This window comes from Onychostruthus taczanowskii, unplaced genomic scaffold, assembly GCF_017590055.1.
Source record: "Onychostruthus taczanowskii isolate IOZ18803 unplaced genomic scaffold, ASM1759005v1 scaffold27, whole genome shotgun sequence".
NCBI lineage: Eukaryota > Metazoa > Chordata > Aves > Passeriformes > Passeridae > Onychostruthus > Onychostruthus taczanowskii.
Window position 1 is genome coordinate 3,781,551 of NW_024500017.1, and position 19,896 is coordinate 3,801,446.

The 19,896-nt window shown below is 40.2% G+C and overlaps 1 protein-coding gene across 1 annotated transcript in view; it reads right to left on the reverse strand.

Annotated features, from left to right (window-relative positions):
* Positions 1-695: 695 nt before the first annotated feature.
* Positions 696-19,896, reverse strand: part of ENPP2 (ectonucleotide pyrophosphatase/phosphodiesterase 2) — a 71,954-nt gene continuing 52,753 nt past the window's right edge. The window contains 12 exon segments of the mRNA XM_041407532.1: positions 696-1,307; positions 6,096-6,252; positions 6,853-6,985; positions 9,553-9,630; positions 10,390-10,525; positions 11,021-11,157; positions 13,547-13,598; positions 13,870-14,042; positions 14,982-15,069; positions 15,183-15,270; positions 17,229-17,356; positions 18,156-18,187. Coding sequence (XP_041263466.1) covers positions 1,137-1,307; positions 6,096-6,252; positions 6,853-6,985; positions 9,553-9,630; positions 10,390-10,525; positions 11,021-11,157; positions 13,547-13,598; positions 13,870-14,042; positions 14,982-15,069; positions 15,183-15,270; positions 17,229-17,356; positions 18,156-18,187 — 1,373 coding nt within the window. The 3' untranslated portion in view covers positions 696-1,136.

Consider the following 19,896-nt stretch of genomic DNA (forward strand, 5'->3'; position numbering starts at 1 on the left):
AATTTTTGTCTGGTTACAAGGACTTTATTATCTATGTTAACATGATTAATTCAAGTTTACTACTTTCTCTTAGATGGATGCTACTGGGATGCAAGTTGCTGTTGTGCTAGATTAATTTTACTCAGGAGACCCTGGGTACTCATCTGTGTACATGGCTGAGATGCTTTCCAGCCCTTTCCTCTTCCCTTCAGCAGCTGCAATCCTCAAGGAGAAAACAGACACAACTCATAGAGAGAGGGAAATGTGTAAGCCCAAATGAAGGCTTTACAATAATATCATTAGTGGGTTCAGCCTCAAAGGCATTCTGAACAATAATTTCTCTTTTACATCATCTAGGTACACTAACACTAATGCTCCATATAACATATGTCTTCTATAAAAAATCCTTTCCACAGTTCTGGAGCAGGGCCAAGTGGCATCAGGCATGGGGTACCCCTGCTAGCTCATGACAGCAAGCATCCTCCCATTCCAGCTCTCCACCTAGAGCAAAACCTAACCAGCAATGACTGCTGTGGGTGACTATTTTTTGGTCTCATTGCTGAGTACCAGGGCAGGGCACCTGGGCCCCTGGCACTCCTCTTACCAGCAAGCCTAAGCTCTTGAGAAGGGCTCTACCCAGTAAGAGATCTGTCAGCACTCAGCTGCCCTCAAGCCCCTCTGAACATCCCTGTGAAAGGAAATCAAAACACATTAAAAAAACTGAATGTGTGGTTTATTATATTTAAGATGCTATTTGCCTATAGTGTTTAAATATCTCTGTCACACAGTTATCAGTAAATGAGTGTAATTTTACATGTTCAGTATTTTGATACACAGTACAGGACTACAAGTGTGGTAAAGGAACATGAGAAATTAATATTTCCTTGATGCACGCATCAAACCTTGCAGCACCACTTAAAAGCTCAGAGTAAGGACTCAAAATGCAGTATTACAAGCACTACTAAATCAACCAAGAGACCTACCTATATTAAACATTAGAGAAACAAAACAAATGACACAAAGGTTTAAAGTTTAAGATTTGATACAGGATTAAAATACTAATATTTTTAATGTCCTGGCTTCAAATTAATAAATATAAAAACAATATAAAAATATACACCAGTTGATAAAAGGATGCACTGAGTAAGGTTAGAAAGCTAAATTTCACTTTCAAACGTATGCAGGTATGTCTTTAGGGAGAGGATTTCTGTGTAGCTGCGACTGGTCTTTCGGAAGAAGTCCAAGCTGGTGAGCTGTTCGATGTCACGGACACGCGCAGTGTGCATCTTAAGGAGATCTTCAACCCACTTTGACTCATCCTCTGAGCTCTGGGGGAAAAAAAAAAAAAAATTATCACAGGTCCTGTCAAAAATCATCTCCAAAAGCAAATGCAACTTGTCTACACATTTGTTCCAGATTTGAAGAATCTCTGTGCCTTATTCAAGAATGAATAAGGTAAATGAATTCCAAGAAAATAAATTTGACATTTAACATCTAAGATGAATCCTGCAGTTTTATTTCAGTACCCATTTTGTGATGGGGTTGACACAAAGACCATAATCATCCGGAAAAAGCTAGCCTCAAGCTACAGGTGTTTAAGAAGAACAGCTATAGGTTTTTAGAAGATCCACTGGTCATTCCATGTTTTTCTATCTCACAGAAGGAACTCCATATTAATCACTTTTGATTTACCAAAGACCAAACTGTAGGCTGTTTGACTTTGAATTCTATGCCTACATATTGTTCTCAATTGACAATCACATCACCTAACACAATAATATTTTAATATTTCCATTTTACTTTTAGGGGACCTTTACAATTCATTACACAGGTGAGACAATGGTTTATGTAGGTACCTAAAAACTCTTGTGATTGGAACATACATATTATTCACTGTTAGATAAAAGAATTTCACCAAGCATTTCCTGATACAAAGAAAAAAAAAATCAGGAAGGTCATGCTGCCAGAGTGTTTGGGGTCAGGTTGTGTTCTCTTAGGGGATAGCTGCTGCCTTATGCCTTGTGCCAGCACCAGCACATGTTGGAGTCATCCACAAACTAAGGCAACACATGAGAAAATCAGCCCTGCAAAACACTGCAGTGACTGGCTGTTTGTGTGCCTTAAACAGCATGGGCCACGAGCATTGCACCCAGGCCTGGGGACGGCACAACAGGGCCCAGACATGGGAAAAGGACAAAGCAAACAGGACTTTTCCCCCTTTGGCCTCTCTGGCTGGTACCTGTACACCACTGCTGGGGAAGAAAGGAACGGTGGGCTGTATCTTGGGTATTTAGACTTAATGTGTGTGACTATTCCTGGAAATGAACCCTTTTCCTGACTGGCTCAGCAATGTCCCCCTACCAAATGATCCTCTCATGGATCAAGACTAAACTCCAGCAATGCCAGAACCTATCCAGGGCAGTAGTTGAGCCACAGACCAGGAAGTGGGTCAGCGACAAAAGGCAGGGGGTGAGGTGATCGTTTTTGCAGAGAGGACACAAAGTCCCAGACAGATCACAGCTGGCTGCTCTAAAGCAAACGTCCGTGACCTAGTCAGAACCTGTTTGGTTCAAAGCCCTCAGCCCCAAACCAGCTTTCCTGTCCTACCACTAACAGCCTGAGGACCAAAGCCAGGTCTGGAACAAGAAAGGAGAGATGCAAATTAAGAGGGAAGAGGAGGGAATGTGTCCCGCTCACTCCCTTTTGCCTGCAGTGCCATGCTCTGGGGATGCCACCTGGCAGCCTGCAGCCACAGGAAGCTCCTGCTCAGCCTCCAGCCTGGCAACCAGGAGTCTGCAAACAGGCCTCAGCAGGGCTGCCAGTGCAAATGCAGCCACCGTGACATTTCTGCTTTCTTCAAGCCTTTCTTCTGAGCAGGAAATCTGCAGAGCTCAAAAGAAAGTTATGAGCGAGCTGCAAAGCTCACTTTTCTTGAATACAAGCAGTTTGCAAAAGATCTGCAAAATGAATAAATAACAGGATGGGGAGGCTTGCTTAACGTAGATCAGCAAGACAGCACTTGCATGACTCCAGAAAATCAACCAACTGATCTGTTTCATTTTTTCCAATCCACAACCTGCCCATGAAACCTCATGCCCAGCAACAAGGATTTTAAGTATAGTGATCAACTAACATAGTTGATCACAAGTTGAACATTGTTATATTACCACATAACAATGAATGAAGTGTATACATTTAAAATAACAGTTTTCTCCAGCTTTAGTGCTTAGTCTCACCACAAAAATAAGGAGAGTTTTAGAAGGAAAAAGTAATAATTAAAAACATGGAGATAAATAGGAAGAGGTGATCAATTAGGAGGCTAACACAAAGTCCAGTGGAAAAAATACCAGACATTCTGCACAAGAATCTCTCTGAATATCAATTGGAAAGCTGAACATGACGCATGTAGACAGGTGGGTAAGGAACTGACTTATGAAAAGAAATTTAAATGTTTTGCTGAAAGACAAAACAGTAGCCTGGAGGAATTTTCTGGTAGTTTCTAAGGTTCTTTCAACTTTGGTCTTAGAAAGGATTTTTTGTAATGTTTTCACTCTTGATTCTTGTACCAAGGTCATTAGTTGCCAGCAAAACCCCCAACAGCTGGGAACTTCTTGTCAGTGCAGAGGAAGACTGGAATAGCACAGTGGAGGGTGCAGATGCACGAGCTCTCAGGACAGAATGGAATTGGGTTATCCAAATTGACAGGCAGAAGAGAAGGACCTGAGTGTACCAGCTGTGCATGAATGTGAGCCACTATTATAACACAGCTATGGAAAAAGCAAATTATAGGTAGTATCAGCAGAGTCGTGTCCAGTGGAAAGAAAACTATTTTCATTTTGAGATCCAAGCTGCAGTACTTATCATTCATGATCCAGGTGAAAAAAAAGATTGGACTGGATGAGATGCGTAGGAAGTCTATTCTACCAACAGTCTCATCCTCTCTTAAAAGAGCAAAAAAGATCCTGGGTCTTCCATGAACAGAGAGAAGTTATTTACCTTGAGATTCATCATAAATCATCTCTAGGTTAAATCCCAGAGAAGGGCTATTTAAGACATAGAAAAATGTTGACATAAGAATAAACGGGCATAACCTCACCACGAATAAACACAGTTTAGAAAAGGAACAAATTCAGATGAGAAGAGTGGTGGTGTTCTTCAACAGCTGTGTGAAGAGAATGTGTGTACAGCTAGAGCAGAGCACAGGGAAAGTAATATTTCTTCAAATCTTAAAAGGGTGGAGAGGGAAAGGTAAAATTCCTATATTATCCCACGCATTTCATCCATGAAGTATGGCGAGATTTTACACAATCACTTCTTTGAACAAATAAGATGGAACACCATGTGCAAAAGCAAGGCTGATGATGGATTTCAATGGCAGAAATTTGCCTAACTGTATTTTCACTCAAGAGCAACATTTAAATATTTTGGAGTGGTTCTTTGCTATATAAAAGGCATGGACCAATATCTGCTAATGACCTTGCAGAAGCACTGAAGATTCTCTCAAACTGTAAATACATACACTATATGTATTTACAAGTAGCATGACTTACAGAGAAAGGTGGTTTGAAATGTAAGAAATCAAATGCCTGGTTTGAAATATAAGAAATCAAAGACTAAAAGAGACCATTATTGTAAATAGCTCATAAAAAAGATTGCAGCTTTTGAAGAGAACTATGACACACAATATAAGGAGGAAAAAATAAATTACTTTATCATAAAATTACATATGGGCAGAGTTGCAGCACAGAGACACTAATAACTACCAAAATAGTAATTTCCAGATCACTAACTGGATTTTGGTTCACAGAAAAGTGGTCCAGGAAAAAGCCACAATGCAATATATGTAGGAGTTCTGGAGACTTCTGGTGAAAGATGTCTCTGCCCAAAACAGTTGTGATCCAAACAGGGCCAGACCTGCTCAGGAGAGAGGGATACTTCTCCAAAAGCACGGGCCCTGAAAGCAAGCAATGTTTGATGAATGAAAAAGAATCAGTGTTCAAGGTCAATTGTGCTGGTCAATAGAGTTGGAATAACTACTTCTGCTTCTAGCTGGAACAGGAGCTTTAACTTTTTTTGCCAAATTTATAACATTAATGCATTCATTCAGGAAACGGCTATTTGGTGAGTGAGAAAGAAACAGTGTTCCAGGTGAATTGTGTACAGAGTTGAAATGACTATTTCTGCCTGTAGCTGGAATAGGAGTCTTAACTTTTTTGCCAATACAAAATTCATAACATTAATGAGTTCATTCAGGAAACAGTCTCCTGGCAGCCCATAGTGAAGTGTCTGTGTGCAGGAATCCACACAGCTGTATAATGGGAGAACAAGTTCAGGCGGAAGGACAAGTCTAAATACAGCTGCCTGGGAGCTCTGCTGTCCTTGCAGAGTGCCAGAGCCCACGGGGGACCCAACACCCTCCTGCCACACAATCAGCTGCCAAGTGTGCACTTTCTGCAGTGCTGGCCAGACCAAAGTCTGATTAAGATTCCTTTTTATCATTAAGATTCCTACAGTAGAGGATCTTGCATCCTAATAGAAGATAGAAAAGACACCAGAAGGGTATTTGGCCATCTGTGTAATAAGAAGCCAAACTTTTCCCTTGAATCAAGGTGTTCTGGAAACAGCAAGAATTGGCACCCTACCCTTGGCAGTTTATAGCATATACTTTCAATACTGTGTGGGTTGGATGTAATCATGCTGACTGATGCACCCAGACTGCTGTAGCAGACAGATTGCATTGTATCTGCAAATGGAAACTGACCTCCATAAAAACATCAGGCTGGGTGCCAGCCCAGTATGTTTATACATTCAGTCTCCCTCCAGTCTGCTCTGAAGTTACACTGACAAAATGTAGAATCTTACAGGAAAAAAACAATACTGCCAACCTACTGTATGTCAGTTCTTCCAGACAATTTTAGGTGCAGTAATAGTTCCATACTTTTGCTGCTGTCATGGAGAACTGCTTTTGTCTAATGAGCTACTGACACTTCAACAGAGGCACAACCCTGTGCTTCCCATTCAACACATTAGTGAATGCTTGCTTCTAATTGTAATGGGCTTTCACGTGTCTCAGGGACATGTTTACCACAGGGCTGCAGCAGTGCAACTGAACTTACATTGCAGCTTTCATCGTTGTCAGGCCGGTGGGGAAGGATGTATGAGAGAACAGAGAGTGGTCCATCACACTTGTCAGCTGGCTGAGTGAAATCTAAGCAGCTGGTTATGATGGCATAGTAATGCGTTGGAACAGGGATTGCACTGCCTTCCACAAACCTGGTGAAATAAAGCAAATATTTATCCACAAGGGATGAACTTGTTTGGAAGAAAGTTACACAAACAACATGGTCTTTCCTCTCCTACGTGTAAGGATGCACATACATTGTTGAAATGTGTTTGATTCCTGAACACTAGTGAAAGTGAGCATCCAATTAGCTCACACTGTGCTACTGAAATACCTCATGCAGTGCTGAAAGGCTTCTTCAGGTCAGAGACCTAGAGAGAATGCATTACTAAATTAACAAAAGACCTGAGCATGTAACTCAATAGCACAGCTTTTAAGCTCCTCCTCCCGCTTAAATTCTCTATAAGTAAGGAGAACTTTAGGGACAATAGACTATGTGGAACCAAATTCAACTTTGTCCCGAGGATGAAAACAATTTCAAAGCCAAGGTGAACAGTTAACTGCTGAATTGTCATTTCCTTATTTTAACCACTGTCCTACCTACATGGGCATTCAGTCCCAATAACTTTAGAAAGAGCTAGAAAATTATGTCTCCTCACAAAAAATTAAATAATGCTCAGGTAATGAATTGTTTAAGATAAATTCATCATTAACAGAAGCAACAGCAAAGCAATTTAAAGACAAACTCTTACTGTTTTATTTTGTCAGGTGTGTCATGTAAACCATCATAGTCATAGTCAAAGATTGGTCCACTTATAACATTGACTCCATTTCGTTCAGTGGCATATCTCTTCACCAAAACCCTTTGGAAATAGTTCCATACCTCTGTGGGGAAAAAAAAAACAAAAAAAAAAAAACCAAACCAACCAATCAACCATAAGTAACTAAAAAACCAAAACAAACAGAAAATACCCAACCAAACAAAAACCCCACAATACACCAACATTTGGATAAGTCAAAACATGTCAAGATAATAAAGTTTTTTCCTTCCTCAAGACAAAAATCCAGAGGATATTATTCATATGACAGTAGGGGAAATGAAAGACTAAGCATGACAGAGTTACTGCTGCTTCATTCAGTTTGGTCAATAAAGCCTATTCAGACTTTGTTCTCTGTTGATTTTTTCCTCCAACCAGTGATAAAGGAAATACATGCTACTACTCCCAAGACAGCATTGCCACAGGCCTTGCACAGAGATTCTGCTGCTCCTTCATCAAGCTGTAGAAACAGCTATTCACAGGTTTTTGATATCTCTTTAAACACCGCCTTTGTCTTTGTTATCTTACAGGGAACTCTGCTGAGGTTGTTGTTTAGGGGGTTTTTATTAATCTTAAAAAGGATACAGTACAGTAATTAAAGGCTAAACCCAAACATTTTAAAATAAAGAGAAATACAGATTCATTCAGTTAAATTCTCCTTTGATACAAAATGTTTAACTTTTAAACTAGGTGCCATCAAGGATGACAACAGTCATGTCATTGCAGCAACCTTTAGGAAGATCATGGTAGACTTTCTCCCACCATGTCCTCCTCAAAAAGTTAAGATTCTAGAAGAGATGGGAAACACACTGGAACCTCCAGTGATATCATTCTTTTCTTCTTTTCCTTTTTAACTAACAGAGGTGTGAGTAAACAAGGCTTCTCAGACTTGTAAGGGTTTAACTCTTGTCTTGCCAGCTCAGACCATTAAGTCCATGGTTCCCTGCAGCTGGTGGCAGCGACAGCCTTAGAAAGCCCCCTTGAACACCTTGTTCTAACACTGCTCAGTGCCACATGCAGTCCCAGCTGGGGCTGATGCCCAGAGTCCCACCAGCAGTGGTTTAACAAGAACCTCAACCTAACCACTTGGCAATCCCACTCCTCCAGCTGCTCATTCCTACTTTGCATGTGCTTTATCAATAAAAACAGTCCAAAAAATAAAAACACCCTCCTGTCCCACTGCCTCGAGTTTTGTATCTAAATCAGATTGCAGCTCCACTTCCCACTGCAACCACCTACAGAGCAACACCAGGGCAATGAGGGGCCAGCCCAGGGGTACAATTTTTGGAACTCCAGCAAAGCAGGAGCTGCTTAAGCCAGTCTCACTACAGAAAAAGTGGACACAGAATTACTGCCAGTGAGGATGGGATGGGACAGTGAATTATAAACACAAAGCAGAGGAGGGGGCCTCTGCAGCCAGCATTGCCACCAAAGCCAGCACAGCATAGCACTGCCACCTCCTATTTTACCCGTCATGGAAAAAGATCCATATAATGAGCTTATACTTGGCTCTCAGCACTGCAACCTGTACACATGGAGTGGTTTGTAATTCCCCAGGAATGACATTAGTACCAGAATTTTTTTGTAAGGAATCCTTCACCCACATGTGATGAAGGCAGCCACTAGACAAAATGAGCTGCTAGAGGTGGGTTGTTCTCTTGTGATTAGCATTTCAGCCAAATACTTTGATTAATATTAACATTAAGAGCATTTTTATGAAGTGATTCAGGAGTGGGAAATCCCCAATAATTTTTCACTCTTTAATCAGTCAAGTGCTTTTGCTCAAATTTCCAGCAAACATCACCACTTGGTCCTACACAGAGGTTTTTCAGTTAAAAACACTCTTTTCTGGTTAAAAAGGAAAAGGCTCCCATAGGCTTTGATGTTTATCCAAACCTCTCTGGCCTAAAATCTGAATTGGAAATCTCACAACAGGCTCTTGAGATTCTTTCAAGTCTTGTCAATCCTTGCCAAGCCAAAAATGCCACCAGAACAGCCTGATGGTTTTCCTACCTCTTGGCAAGACCAGAGAGAAAAGGGATGTGCAGACAAAAGAAATGTTAGTAATATAACCCTGCAGCACTGAAAGTTTCAGTCAGGTTTAAATCATCCCTCATTTTCCATAAATTGGTTTTCTTGTATTTTTTCTTTTTTAATAGGTAATAAATATGTTCAGTCTCCCTCTAAGGGCATGGGTAGAAAAATAAAGTATAATCACTTGTCCCCGAACTACAAAATACCAAGGGCACATGCACACTCTCAGGCTCCAGCTGTTGACGACATATGTTCTGCACTAGCTTGGGCTACAGAGAAGAGAATCTGAATGGCCTTACAGAAAGTGAATTACTGTGGCATAAAGCACAACTGCAGACCTACAGCATGGCTGTGCCCTTACATCAACCCAGCACCAAGGAAAATAAACCTTTATTAAAACTTAAACCTTTCTTGTGCTATTTTGCCTGCCCATACCAAGCACTATACAGGTTCCCCACAGGTACTAGCTGCCAGCTACAGGTAACTGAATTTAATGTTCTAAACTTCTCCTATCAATTCATTCCATAATCCATCACAAAAAAAAGTTAAAAAAAAGAACTTGCTGGTAAAGAGAAGCATAGTCATGGAAAGACCACTTACTTTTGAAGGCAGGATACATTGGAATGATATTTGTTATTAGGAAAGCATCGTATTTTGCTTCTGCAGAGGAACTTAATTCTGAAAACAGGGAAACAGAAAAAAAATTAAGATTAAACATAAGAATTTCAGAGAATATAGAAATGTTTTGAAAATGGCTTCAGAGATTAACCAAAGGGAATACCATAATCTAAGCAGCAATCACACTACACACACAAAATTTGTCTTTAATGTGACAGCTGAACATGGAAAGGAAGAATTTTATCATCTCTTCGTCTTCAATCAGTTCAAAATATTTTCATATAGCTCATCTATTTTTGCTGTCTTAAAAAGCTGAGACCTCTGCAGGTTTTTACAAAAGACGCCAACAATTTATTGGGAGAGAATTCTTGGGATTATCTTCTAGTTCTGAGTGAGCTCTGCACCAGTAATTCCATTTCAGAAATCCACCATGAAATATTTCAGCCACTGAGTGAGGAAGACAGAGCAATGAAGTTCAAAACTGTAAGTCAGTTGTGCCCCTTCAACATTTACTAATTTCAGAAGATCATAGATCCAATACTGAAGCAAAGCAAGTGCATCAGGAGAATTAAGGATGCTTGTTTTACACAGGTTTTCTACTATCACTATTTCTATAGGATGGTAGAAACTTTTACAGTATGCAAGAGTCTGATTTGGATTTATAAATTAAAAATATGTTTACCTTACTGGTGTTTGAAATCAAAATTAGTCTGTTTATATCTGATGGGGTTTGCCTGAAGTAATTTCACACCAAAGGTTTTCCCTAACAAAACAAGAAAATCACAAAATCCCTAGGTAGAAAAAGCTATCTAAACTTACGAGGAGGAAAAAGGAATCCATAGGAGAGCTGTTTGTCGCCTCTGTAGGCAGCACAGCTCTGGCTGTTTCCTGGAGAAATGCGGAGGTCAGGCCGCACACAGCTGGCCAGGTGCTCCGGGACACCTGATACCTCTGCCTGCATTGAGGAACATGGACACAACAAAAAATGCACTTTCAGCTTTTACAGATAAAAGGAAAGTAGGTCATACTGCTGACAGACTACACAGAAAGCCTTGCATGCAGCAAAATAAACCACTTGGCTGTACCACCAAATCCTGCCCCTGCATTGCTGCACAGCTCCTTCTTCAGGGAGCAGAAATCCCCAGGGGAGAAAATTCAAGCGAAATTTCTCATAATAAAACAAACCCCCATTGAAAAAAAAAACTTAAAAATAAAATTAAAACAGGAGAAGAAATACACAACCCTTCCCCTTAAAATTGTTCTCTCATGAAGGAAATGAAAGATTTTGGGCATGGTTCACAATGGTACTTTGACATAATTTCTAATGGGAAGATTTCCCACCAGAAAAAGTCCCTGGGGAAGGGAAATTTTAGGACTTCGAGAACACAGATACCAAAGAAATTTTCCCAAGACTTCTGAAATGCATTTCAAGAGCAGAGAGAACACTAACCTGTTTGGAAATAGTGTAGGATGTCCATAGAGGCATCAGGAATGTTTCACTGTAGCCACTTTCAAAGTCGTGGTGATGCAAGATATTGTATTTTGTGCGGTACAGTACCGCAGGGCGTCCATATAAGAGATGCTTGTCTAAAAATCAAAAGAAACATTACATTTACATTTATTATTGAAAATCTTAAGGATGAAAAAAAAAAAGGGAGGTTGGATTTCCATCAGATGTTGATTTTTTCAGTGATAATTAATGGATACTGACCCCGAATAACTACTAAGGAAATACTTGGACAGAGAGAGAAAAAGAAATCTTCAACTGTTCTGGCTGTGATCCCCATTCCAGGTTCACAAACACCCTTAGGGATTAAAAGTCCCTTCTACACTTGAAAGCTTGTTTGTGTCACAGGGTGGAGAGAGGGTGTTTTTTCCAAAAACGGCAGACTCTTCAACGACCTTTGTGTCCACGTGTCAGTCACACAAGAGGTGATAAGCACTTTCTTTTCATAGCTTTAAATCAGTCCCCAGTCTATCATTCCTGCCACTCTGCAGTGGACTTTCTCTCCTTCCTATGTTTTCTGTAAAGACTGCCTCAGAAGGGAGTCAAAAGTGATCACTCAAAGAGTAGTTTTTTCCCACTTAGCTGATACAGATTTGTTCTGAAGATTGATGTGCTATTTTTTGTCCGTAATATCAAAGAAACAAACTAATAAAAAAAACCTTTTCCTGACTTTGGCTACAAAATGACACCTCCAGCTCTGTAAAAACAGCCCTTCTATCTTGGTGATATGTTATGGCTAAATGTCCTTAGATAATTCTGACAAGCTTGCTTACAAAATGACAAAAACATTGAAAGGGATAGAAGAAAAATAAATTTCCTGGATAATCTTGCATTGTCCCGTATAGTGCATTGAATTTGATAACCTTTTGGCAAACACACTTGGCTTGCTTTTGGAAATTAAAACACAGAAACAAGGAAAGTGGCCTAACACAGTTCCCAGACCGGCATTTAACCTGAAAGAAAAGGGCATGTTTTATTAGTGCTCGGGTACAAACAGAGGATGTTTTTATAGGGCACAAGGGAAAAAAAATAGGAAATGCCTAGTCTAAGGACAAAGATGATAAACTTGCTTATTCAAGAGAAGCTGAAGTCATCTTTTTCTTCTCCCTGTGAATACCAACATGGCACACCATGTTGTAAAGTGCACCATGAAGGAAAACAAAACTCGCATGAAGCAGAACTGCTTGTTTAAATAAGGACAGATCATGCCATTTAGAACTGATAAATGAGCAAATGCAACTCGTTTAAATGCTTACATCTTAAAAGACACCAAAATTACTATTTTTATATTACTGCAGTGAAGAAGAATGAAAACCAGAAAACAAAATAAATATGTTGAGATTCAAACTACAACACTGAGGGTGTTTTTTCCTGATGCCATAAAATGCCACAGTGAGGAGTAGCTTTTCATTAATTGGGAAAATCAGTATAACAAGATGAAAGCTGCAGAAAGGCAATTTAACTCACAAAGAAGAGTATTGTGGTCACCTTTAGAAACTAAAGGATAGGCTGCATTGCCTGTTCACAACAGAGAAACTGAAAATACTTTCATAAGTGAATTAAATCTCCTTAATCATCTGAACAATTTGAGGCACCTCAAAAAATCTATGCCTAAACTGAAAGATTCAGAATTTGCTAATTTGGACGATTGTTATGATAAGGGAAATGCTGTGAATTGTTATGCTGAACTCGACGACCATTGTGAGAAGGAAAACTGCTTTGGTGAGCCTTTCAGTCAGTAGTGCTGCTCAGGAAAGCAGCTCCCATCCCTTCTCCTCTGTTCTTATTGCTCCACTTAAACCTGGACCATGGCCCTGATGCAGCTGAGAGTGCAGCCACACAGAATTCAGCGCTGGCACACAGCAGGAGCTAGTGGCCAGGAGAGCTGGGAATGCTTTCTCCTGGGAGAGGAACAGAATTGCACTGAGCAGCCTGAACTAGCAGAGCAATTGTTTCACTGTGTAACCTGCACCCCAAGAGCCAAACATTAAGACTCACTCAGGGATTGTTAAAGCAGTTGTAGCATCCTTTCTAGGTGAAACCTAAGCCTGGATAACTATGGTAAAACCCAGCCTGCAAATGCAGTCTGGTTTCTTCCCCATTTACAGCCTGTAGCTGAACAGAGTACTGCCTCATGCACCCTATCCTTTCCTCTTGTCTCTGCCTTCACATCTGGGCTTAAAACTTCTAGAGGTGATGGAATGGAAGAGCTAAAATTCGAATTACTTTGAACAAAACTGGTTAGTTCTGGTTCAGCAAAAGGTACTGTGTACTTTCTCAAGTGAGCAGCACTTCACCTTGCCCACGAATCTCACGTGTGTCTGTGGGCTACCTTGACAGGTACACAAAAAGACAGTTTACTACACATTAACTAAGCCACACCACGAGTTGCTCTGGTATTAATGATGCAAAGTAATTTACAAAAGAAAATAAAATCAGCTTTCATTATCTGAGGCACCAGGCTCTTACCTTCTGTTCCCTTGACATGAAAGCGCTTGTTGAGTTCATCCAGCTTGTTCTTCTCAAGGACAGAAAAAAAAGGAATGAGATTAGGACCACTGGATCTTGTTTTACTAGCATCTAACAAAACAAAACTAGTACTATAAGACAGTGTGGATTTCCCTGTCTCCTCTTTTACAAAATCCATAATTTTTCCAAGGGGGCACAAAGACTTCACAGGAGGAACCTGGGCAATTCTTACAGATCAAACCCTCTCGAAACAAATAAAATGGCTGCAACTTTACCAAAACTACCAATAATAGTGGAGGCTTCCATAGATCCTACACACCTACCTTATCATCACAGGTACATCCTATATCAAAATCTGATGCAGAAGGTAGAGCTACAGGATACAGTGGCTTAGCAACTTCATCTGGCACAGTTGGTTTATAAACATTGGCTCTCAGCAGGTGATTTAAACTTCCATGGGTGCCATTATTGGGAGCAGGCTTTAATCCAAGCAGATCTACGAAAGCACCAAGGAAAAATGAATGGTTGTTACACTCCAAAAATATATTCAACTCTATTGAGCCAACATAACACCCACAGTATGTTAGTAAAAGCTTTTAATGTAATAAAAACACTGGGGTTTTTTGCCCAAATCATAAAATTGTTAATGTTGCATGAATAGTATCTCTGGCTTTATGACAAAATGTTAATTTGCATCAAGACACTGGAAAAGTTTAAAACTGGACAAAGTTTTATTATAACTACTCCTTCAGCTTCCAGTGCAAACCTATGGTTCATGTGCTGACTTCACACCAAGCATCTGCAACACAGTGATTTCTAAATAAGTGCTAACTACTCCTTAAGTGTTACATGTTTGGGGAAAAAAAAGTCAATTACACCTTTGAAACACCTTAAAGTTTTATTGTGAATTACACCTTGAAAGTTTTACTGCTCTAGAAAATCAGTACTAAAGAAAAGACCCTAATGAATATCTGCATACATCATCAGATTCTTCTTCACAGCTTCAGTACAAATTCAGGAAACATAAGCAAGTAAGGAAATGCCATAAAAAACTAAGTGATCAACCTGAACTACTGCATGAGACCTGCAGATGCAAAAGCATTCTCTGAAGAGAAATCTCCTTCCTAGACAGCTGAGATGTGGACACCACACATTGTAGAGGTGTCCATTTGATCTCTGCCAAGCTGCAAACACCAAAACTATAGTAACCCCTTCACTGGCCAGCACCAGAGCAAGCTGAGACCCCTGAGAAGTGCCTTCAGCCCTCCTGGCAAGTGCTTGGGAAAGGGGACTTGGAAAAAAAAAAAAAAAAAAAAAAAAAAAAAAAAAAAAAAAAAAGCCTGAGAGGAAGTCAGGGCAAAAGCTCATGGGTGTCTAAATGAAGACCTGTTAAAATAAGTTGCTGCTTTTGCAATTTCTCAAGCAGGCAGCTTACCACACATGACGTTGTAAAGTTCAATGTTTTCAAAAGGAGGCACTTTGGTCTTGTACTTGAATGTAGGGCCATAACCTATAAAGACAGTCTTAAAAAAAAAAGAAAAAAGAATACAAAAGAAGAGCATTAAAATTTAGGAGGTTTTCATTGAATATTTACATTTCAGAGACCTTCAATGACCCTCCCAGACACTGCTCATACCTGCATGCTGTTTATCTTGTTGTCATAGCCATGATCTCCATGAAAGAAACATTTTCCTGTTGGTTTCTTGTAAACATCCATGGCTTTCCTAAATTGAAAAAGTATTAGAAATTCTCCTCAAAGGTAGCTGACCTGACAATATCCTTCTGGGCAGGGAGGATAAGGTTACAGGGCAATGCATTGTAATAATTTATCTTTCATGAGTAGCAGTAGTAGGGACTTGCAGGCTTATACAGCATCCCTAAGTTTTCTCCCTCTACTCCCACTCTAGAAACAACTCTTATTATTGATAAAACTTCAATATCTATTATTTTCTCAGATTTTCTCATACCACATAATCTCCTGCAGACTGGAGGTGTTGGACCTCCAGTCAAATAGAGGCTGCTCAGAAAGCACTTTTGTGATGTTACAATGCTGCAAATGTCATACAATGCTATAAAATGCTTTCACCTGTTTGCCTTCAGCCCAATAAACAAAAATGGATACAGAAAAAAAGCTGAAAAAAGAAAGATCTTCATGAAGACAAAGAGCTAGGAAAAAAAGTGTTGTACCATAGAAATGTTAATTATCAGCTTGTCATTGAGATGGGTTTTTTTACAAAATATGTGGAAAATAAGCATTGTGTAATAGGAATTATAATCACCAGCTTATTTCAGAGTACTTCTATATAGTTTTATACGGCCATATGCAGGGAATACTCGCAGAGGACCACATTATCTTACAAATTAATTTCTTCATCTGCAATAAATTAATGCTCAGTCAGTTTGATTTTGGTCTTATAAATTACTAGAGTTACAGCAACTAGAGCTGTAGCTACTGTTTTCCTGTAACTACCAATTACATTTACATTACATTTAATGAATGAATTAGTGGTGAATAAGACCTCTGAAAATTAATAAATAAGCCAAAGAAAGACTGATGTAATTAGTAAGAAATTACTAAATGTAAATCAACCTGGGCAACCCCATCCATTTCAGTACAATTCTTAACACTAAAGCTTTTATAGACCTAAAATTCAGAGTGTGATTCTTTGAAGTATACATAACCCCAGCCACAGGGCAGCCTGCCAGCAGCCAGTGGAGTTATGCAAGAAAGCAAACGGGGTTTCTCATTCACTGCTTCGGTAGGGTGATCCTTGCATAATTCATGGAAAGATAAGCACAGATGTCAAAAGGCACTTACAACACACTGTGTGTTTGCCTGGCAGCTATATGGGCAAAAAATCCTACCATAATTTAAAGCTCATAACAGTCTACCATGAGCCAAAAGCTGTGTCATCTTCCAAGAAGCACTGAGTCAGATTCATGCAAAAAGAGCCCACCACTCTCATACTGTAACACACAACACATGGCAAAGTATACTCAAATAGAAAGCTGTGCACCATCCATAAACAAAGGCTACTCCTCTCCTGTTCACTCTATACGTGTATGTGCCAACTGGCTTCTCCTCACTCAATTTTTAGCTAACTAATAAACACTGCCCATATTCTATTACCAAAAATTCAGAGTCATACGGCTAAGAACAACCAAAACCAGAGTTTTTGCCAGAGCTAACCCATCCTGGCTTTCTGTGGATTTGTTTTGAAATGCAATACACTGCCAGCACAGCACTTTGATGGCCACCCTGTGACAGCCTTCCACATCTTCTCACACATTCACCCACTCTGCCAATATCTCCATTTTATTTCCATTCACCCACTGCATCCACTCAAACTCGTTTCCCAACATCCCCTCACCACATAAGCCTGCCCCTTCCTCCCATATTCCCTGCTCCCCTGTTGGACTGAGCTTGCACCTCATTAGAAAAATTTATCTACATTTAAGCTAATCAGTCAAATCCACCAAGCTGCTTGAGCAAATCAGTCTGGGTTTCTACCTTTTATCTATCAACTGATTTTCCCACACTTGAAAATATTTTGTGTTCTCAAAACTGCTCTTTCTCACAGGACAGAGGAGCAGGATGTTATCAGACAGGACAATCCTAAGCATCCCATTTCCTCAGAAGAAAAGACTGGAAATCAGGATGGAAGCAAACACAAGGGTTTACCTTGCCACGTGCCATTTGCGATCCACCAGTAAATGGACATCCTCAATTCTTCGGTTGTTAGCATAGTGCAAGCGTTTAGGCAGGTGCTGTTTCAGGTAAGGCTTGAAGTGCTGGTCAGGCTTTCTACACTGAAAAATAAATGGTTACAAATAGCATGCTGTCAGTTAGCTTAAGATGCACACAAAACCTTTGACTACAAACATCAAGCTGTTAAGATGATCACTGACGATGTCTGGAAAACAAAGTGTACACCTAGAGTATTTAGTCCAGTCATTTCTGTGCAGTATTTACATGCAGCCAAGGCCCAAGGAGCCATTCAAAGATATATTTGGAAAGTTTCATTCTCATGACAGTCTTTATGAAACCATCAAACAAAATATTACATGTACTTAAATCACAGATAAATAATTTTATTCTAACTGGACCAAAGTTTAAGTTCCAGTGGAAACCTGAATGCTCAAAAATACAAACTATCTGCAGATATATTTAAAGCCATCTGGTTACAAAACTTGGGAGGTTTTGTTTTAATTTTAAACACTTTTCTTCCATTAATGGCAAGGTTAGAGTTGAAGGCTATCAAAAGCACTTTTTCAACATCTTCAAAGTGCTAGTAAAATGTTTACCCTAAAAGATTACTTTCCAATTCTGAAGCAATGAATAAATAGACTCAATTCAGGCAGTAAAGTCCAGGAGATTCTGCCTCTGTACTGCCCAAAAAGGTTATAAAAGCTACTAGAGCAGCAAACAGTGGAAAACATGACTAACATTAATCTGTGCTCATGAAGGGCAGCATTTAACATTCTGTATTTATAATAATGGTTGGTTGATTTTCCTGTTTAAAGAGTGAGAAAAGAAAATGAATAACACTGCAAATTAAGAAGTGAATAGTGAAATATAGATAGATACCTCTCAGTCCCAAATACTTACTGTAAGGTTGGCAACAATCATTTTGGGGTCATCTGTTAAACAAAGGTAAAAAAATAGAAAAGATTAAAAATTTTTGAAAGAAAACACAAGGTTTACATAAGCATACTTCCTAATACTTCCCTGACCTTTACTAAAAGTGCTTTGTATTTATCATAGAATCACAGAATCATTTAGGTTGGAAGAGACTTTTAAGATCAAGTCCAATCCTTAATCCACACTGCCAAGTCTATCACTAAGCCATGTCCACAAGTGCCCCATCTTTTAAATACCTCCAGGGATGGTGACTCCACCACTTCCCTGGGTGGCCTATTCCAGTGCTTGACTACCTTTTTTATGAAGAAATTTTTCTTAATATCCAATCTGAACCTCTCCTGGTGCAACTGGAGGACTTTTCCTCTTGTCTTGTCTTTTGTTACCTGGGAGAAGAGACTGACCCCCACCTGGCTACAGCCTCCTTTCAGGAAGCTGTAGAGAGTGACAAGGTTCCCCTGAGCCTCCTTTTCTCCAGGCTAAACACCCCCAGCTCCCTCAGCTGCTCCTCATCAGACTTGTGCTTCAGACCCTTCCCCAGCTCTGTGGCCCTTCTCTGGACACACTCCAGCCCCTCAATGTCCTTTTTTGAGTGCGGGGCCCAAACATGAACCCAAGATTTGAGGTGCGGCCTCACCAGTGCCAAATGCAGACAATTACAGGACCATGACAATCCCTGTCCTGGTCCTGCTGGCCACACTGTGTCTGATCCAGGCCAGGATGCCATTGGCACACACTGGCTCTTGTTCAGTCCCTGTTGACCAACATCCCCAGGTCCTTTTCCAAGGGCAGCTTTCCAGCCACTGTTGCCCAGCCTGTAGGACTGCCTGGGGTTGTTGTGACCCAAGTGCAGGACCCAGCACTTGGCCTTGTTGAACCTCACACCACTGGCCTTGGGCCACTGATCCAGCCTGTCCAGATCCCTCTGCAGAGCTCTCCTACCCTCGGGCAGATCAACACTCATGCCCAGCTTGGTGTTGTGTGCGAAGTGATTCAGGGTGTCCTTGATCCTCTCATTCAGACCATCAATAAAGATATTAAACAGAACTGGCCCTGACACTGAGCCTGAGGAACACTCTGGACCCAGCCGTCCAGACAGTTTTTTACCCACTGAAGGGTGCACCTGTCCAAGCCACAGGCTTCCTATTCTCCAAGAGAATGATGTAGGAGACAATATCAAAGACTTTACAGGTAAACATTATCCACAGAAGCAGGTCACTTTGCCATAGGAGACCATGTTGGTCAAGCAGGACTTGACTTTCCTAAACCCATGCTGGATGGGCCTGATCCCCTGGCTGTCCTGCACGTGCCATGTGATAGCTTGGTGACATGTAGTTGCTTAGACAGTGTTCTCACTGTTTTATAATCTGAGCCTTAGCTTACTTTGTTTTCTGCAAACACACACTTTCAAAAGTTTTGTCTGTTTTACTCTAAAATAAAAAATTATCCCCAAACACAATGACTTTCCTTCAAAAAATTTTGAAAGCATACCTGAATGCAACAATGCACTCTGTTAGAAGGAGTAGAACTTTTTGGTGCTGAATAAATAGATAAATATGCAGCACTTTTTGGTCACTTCTAACATTTGACTGGTTCCCTAGGCTACTGGTGAATAAGTGAAAAGCCACACTAAAATATTCTGAATTTGTTTTTGAGCTATTAAAGGGACATGCAAGATGCAGAAAGCCTAAACCCAGTAACAGTCCATACT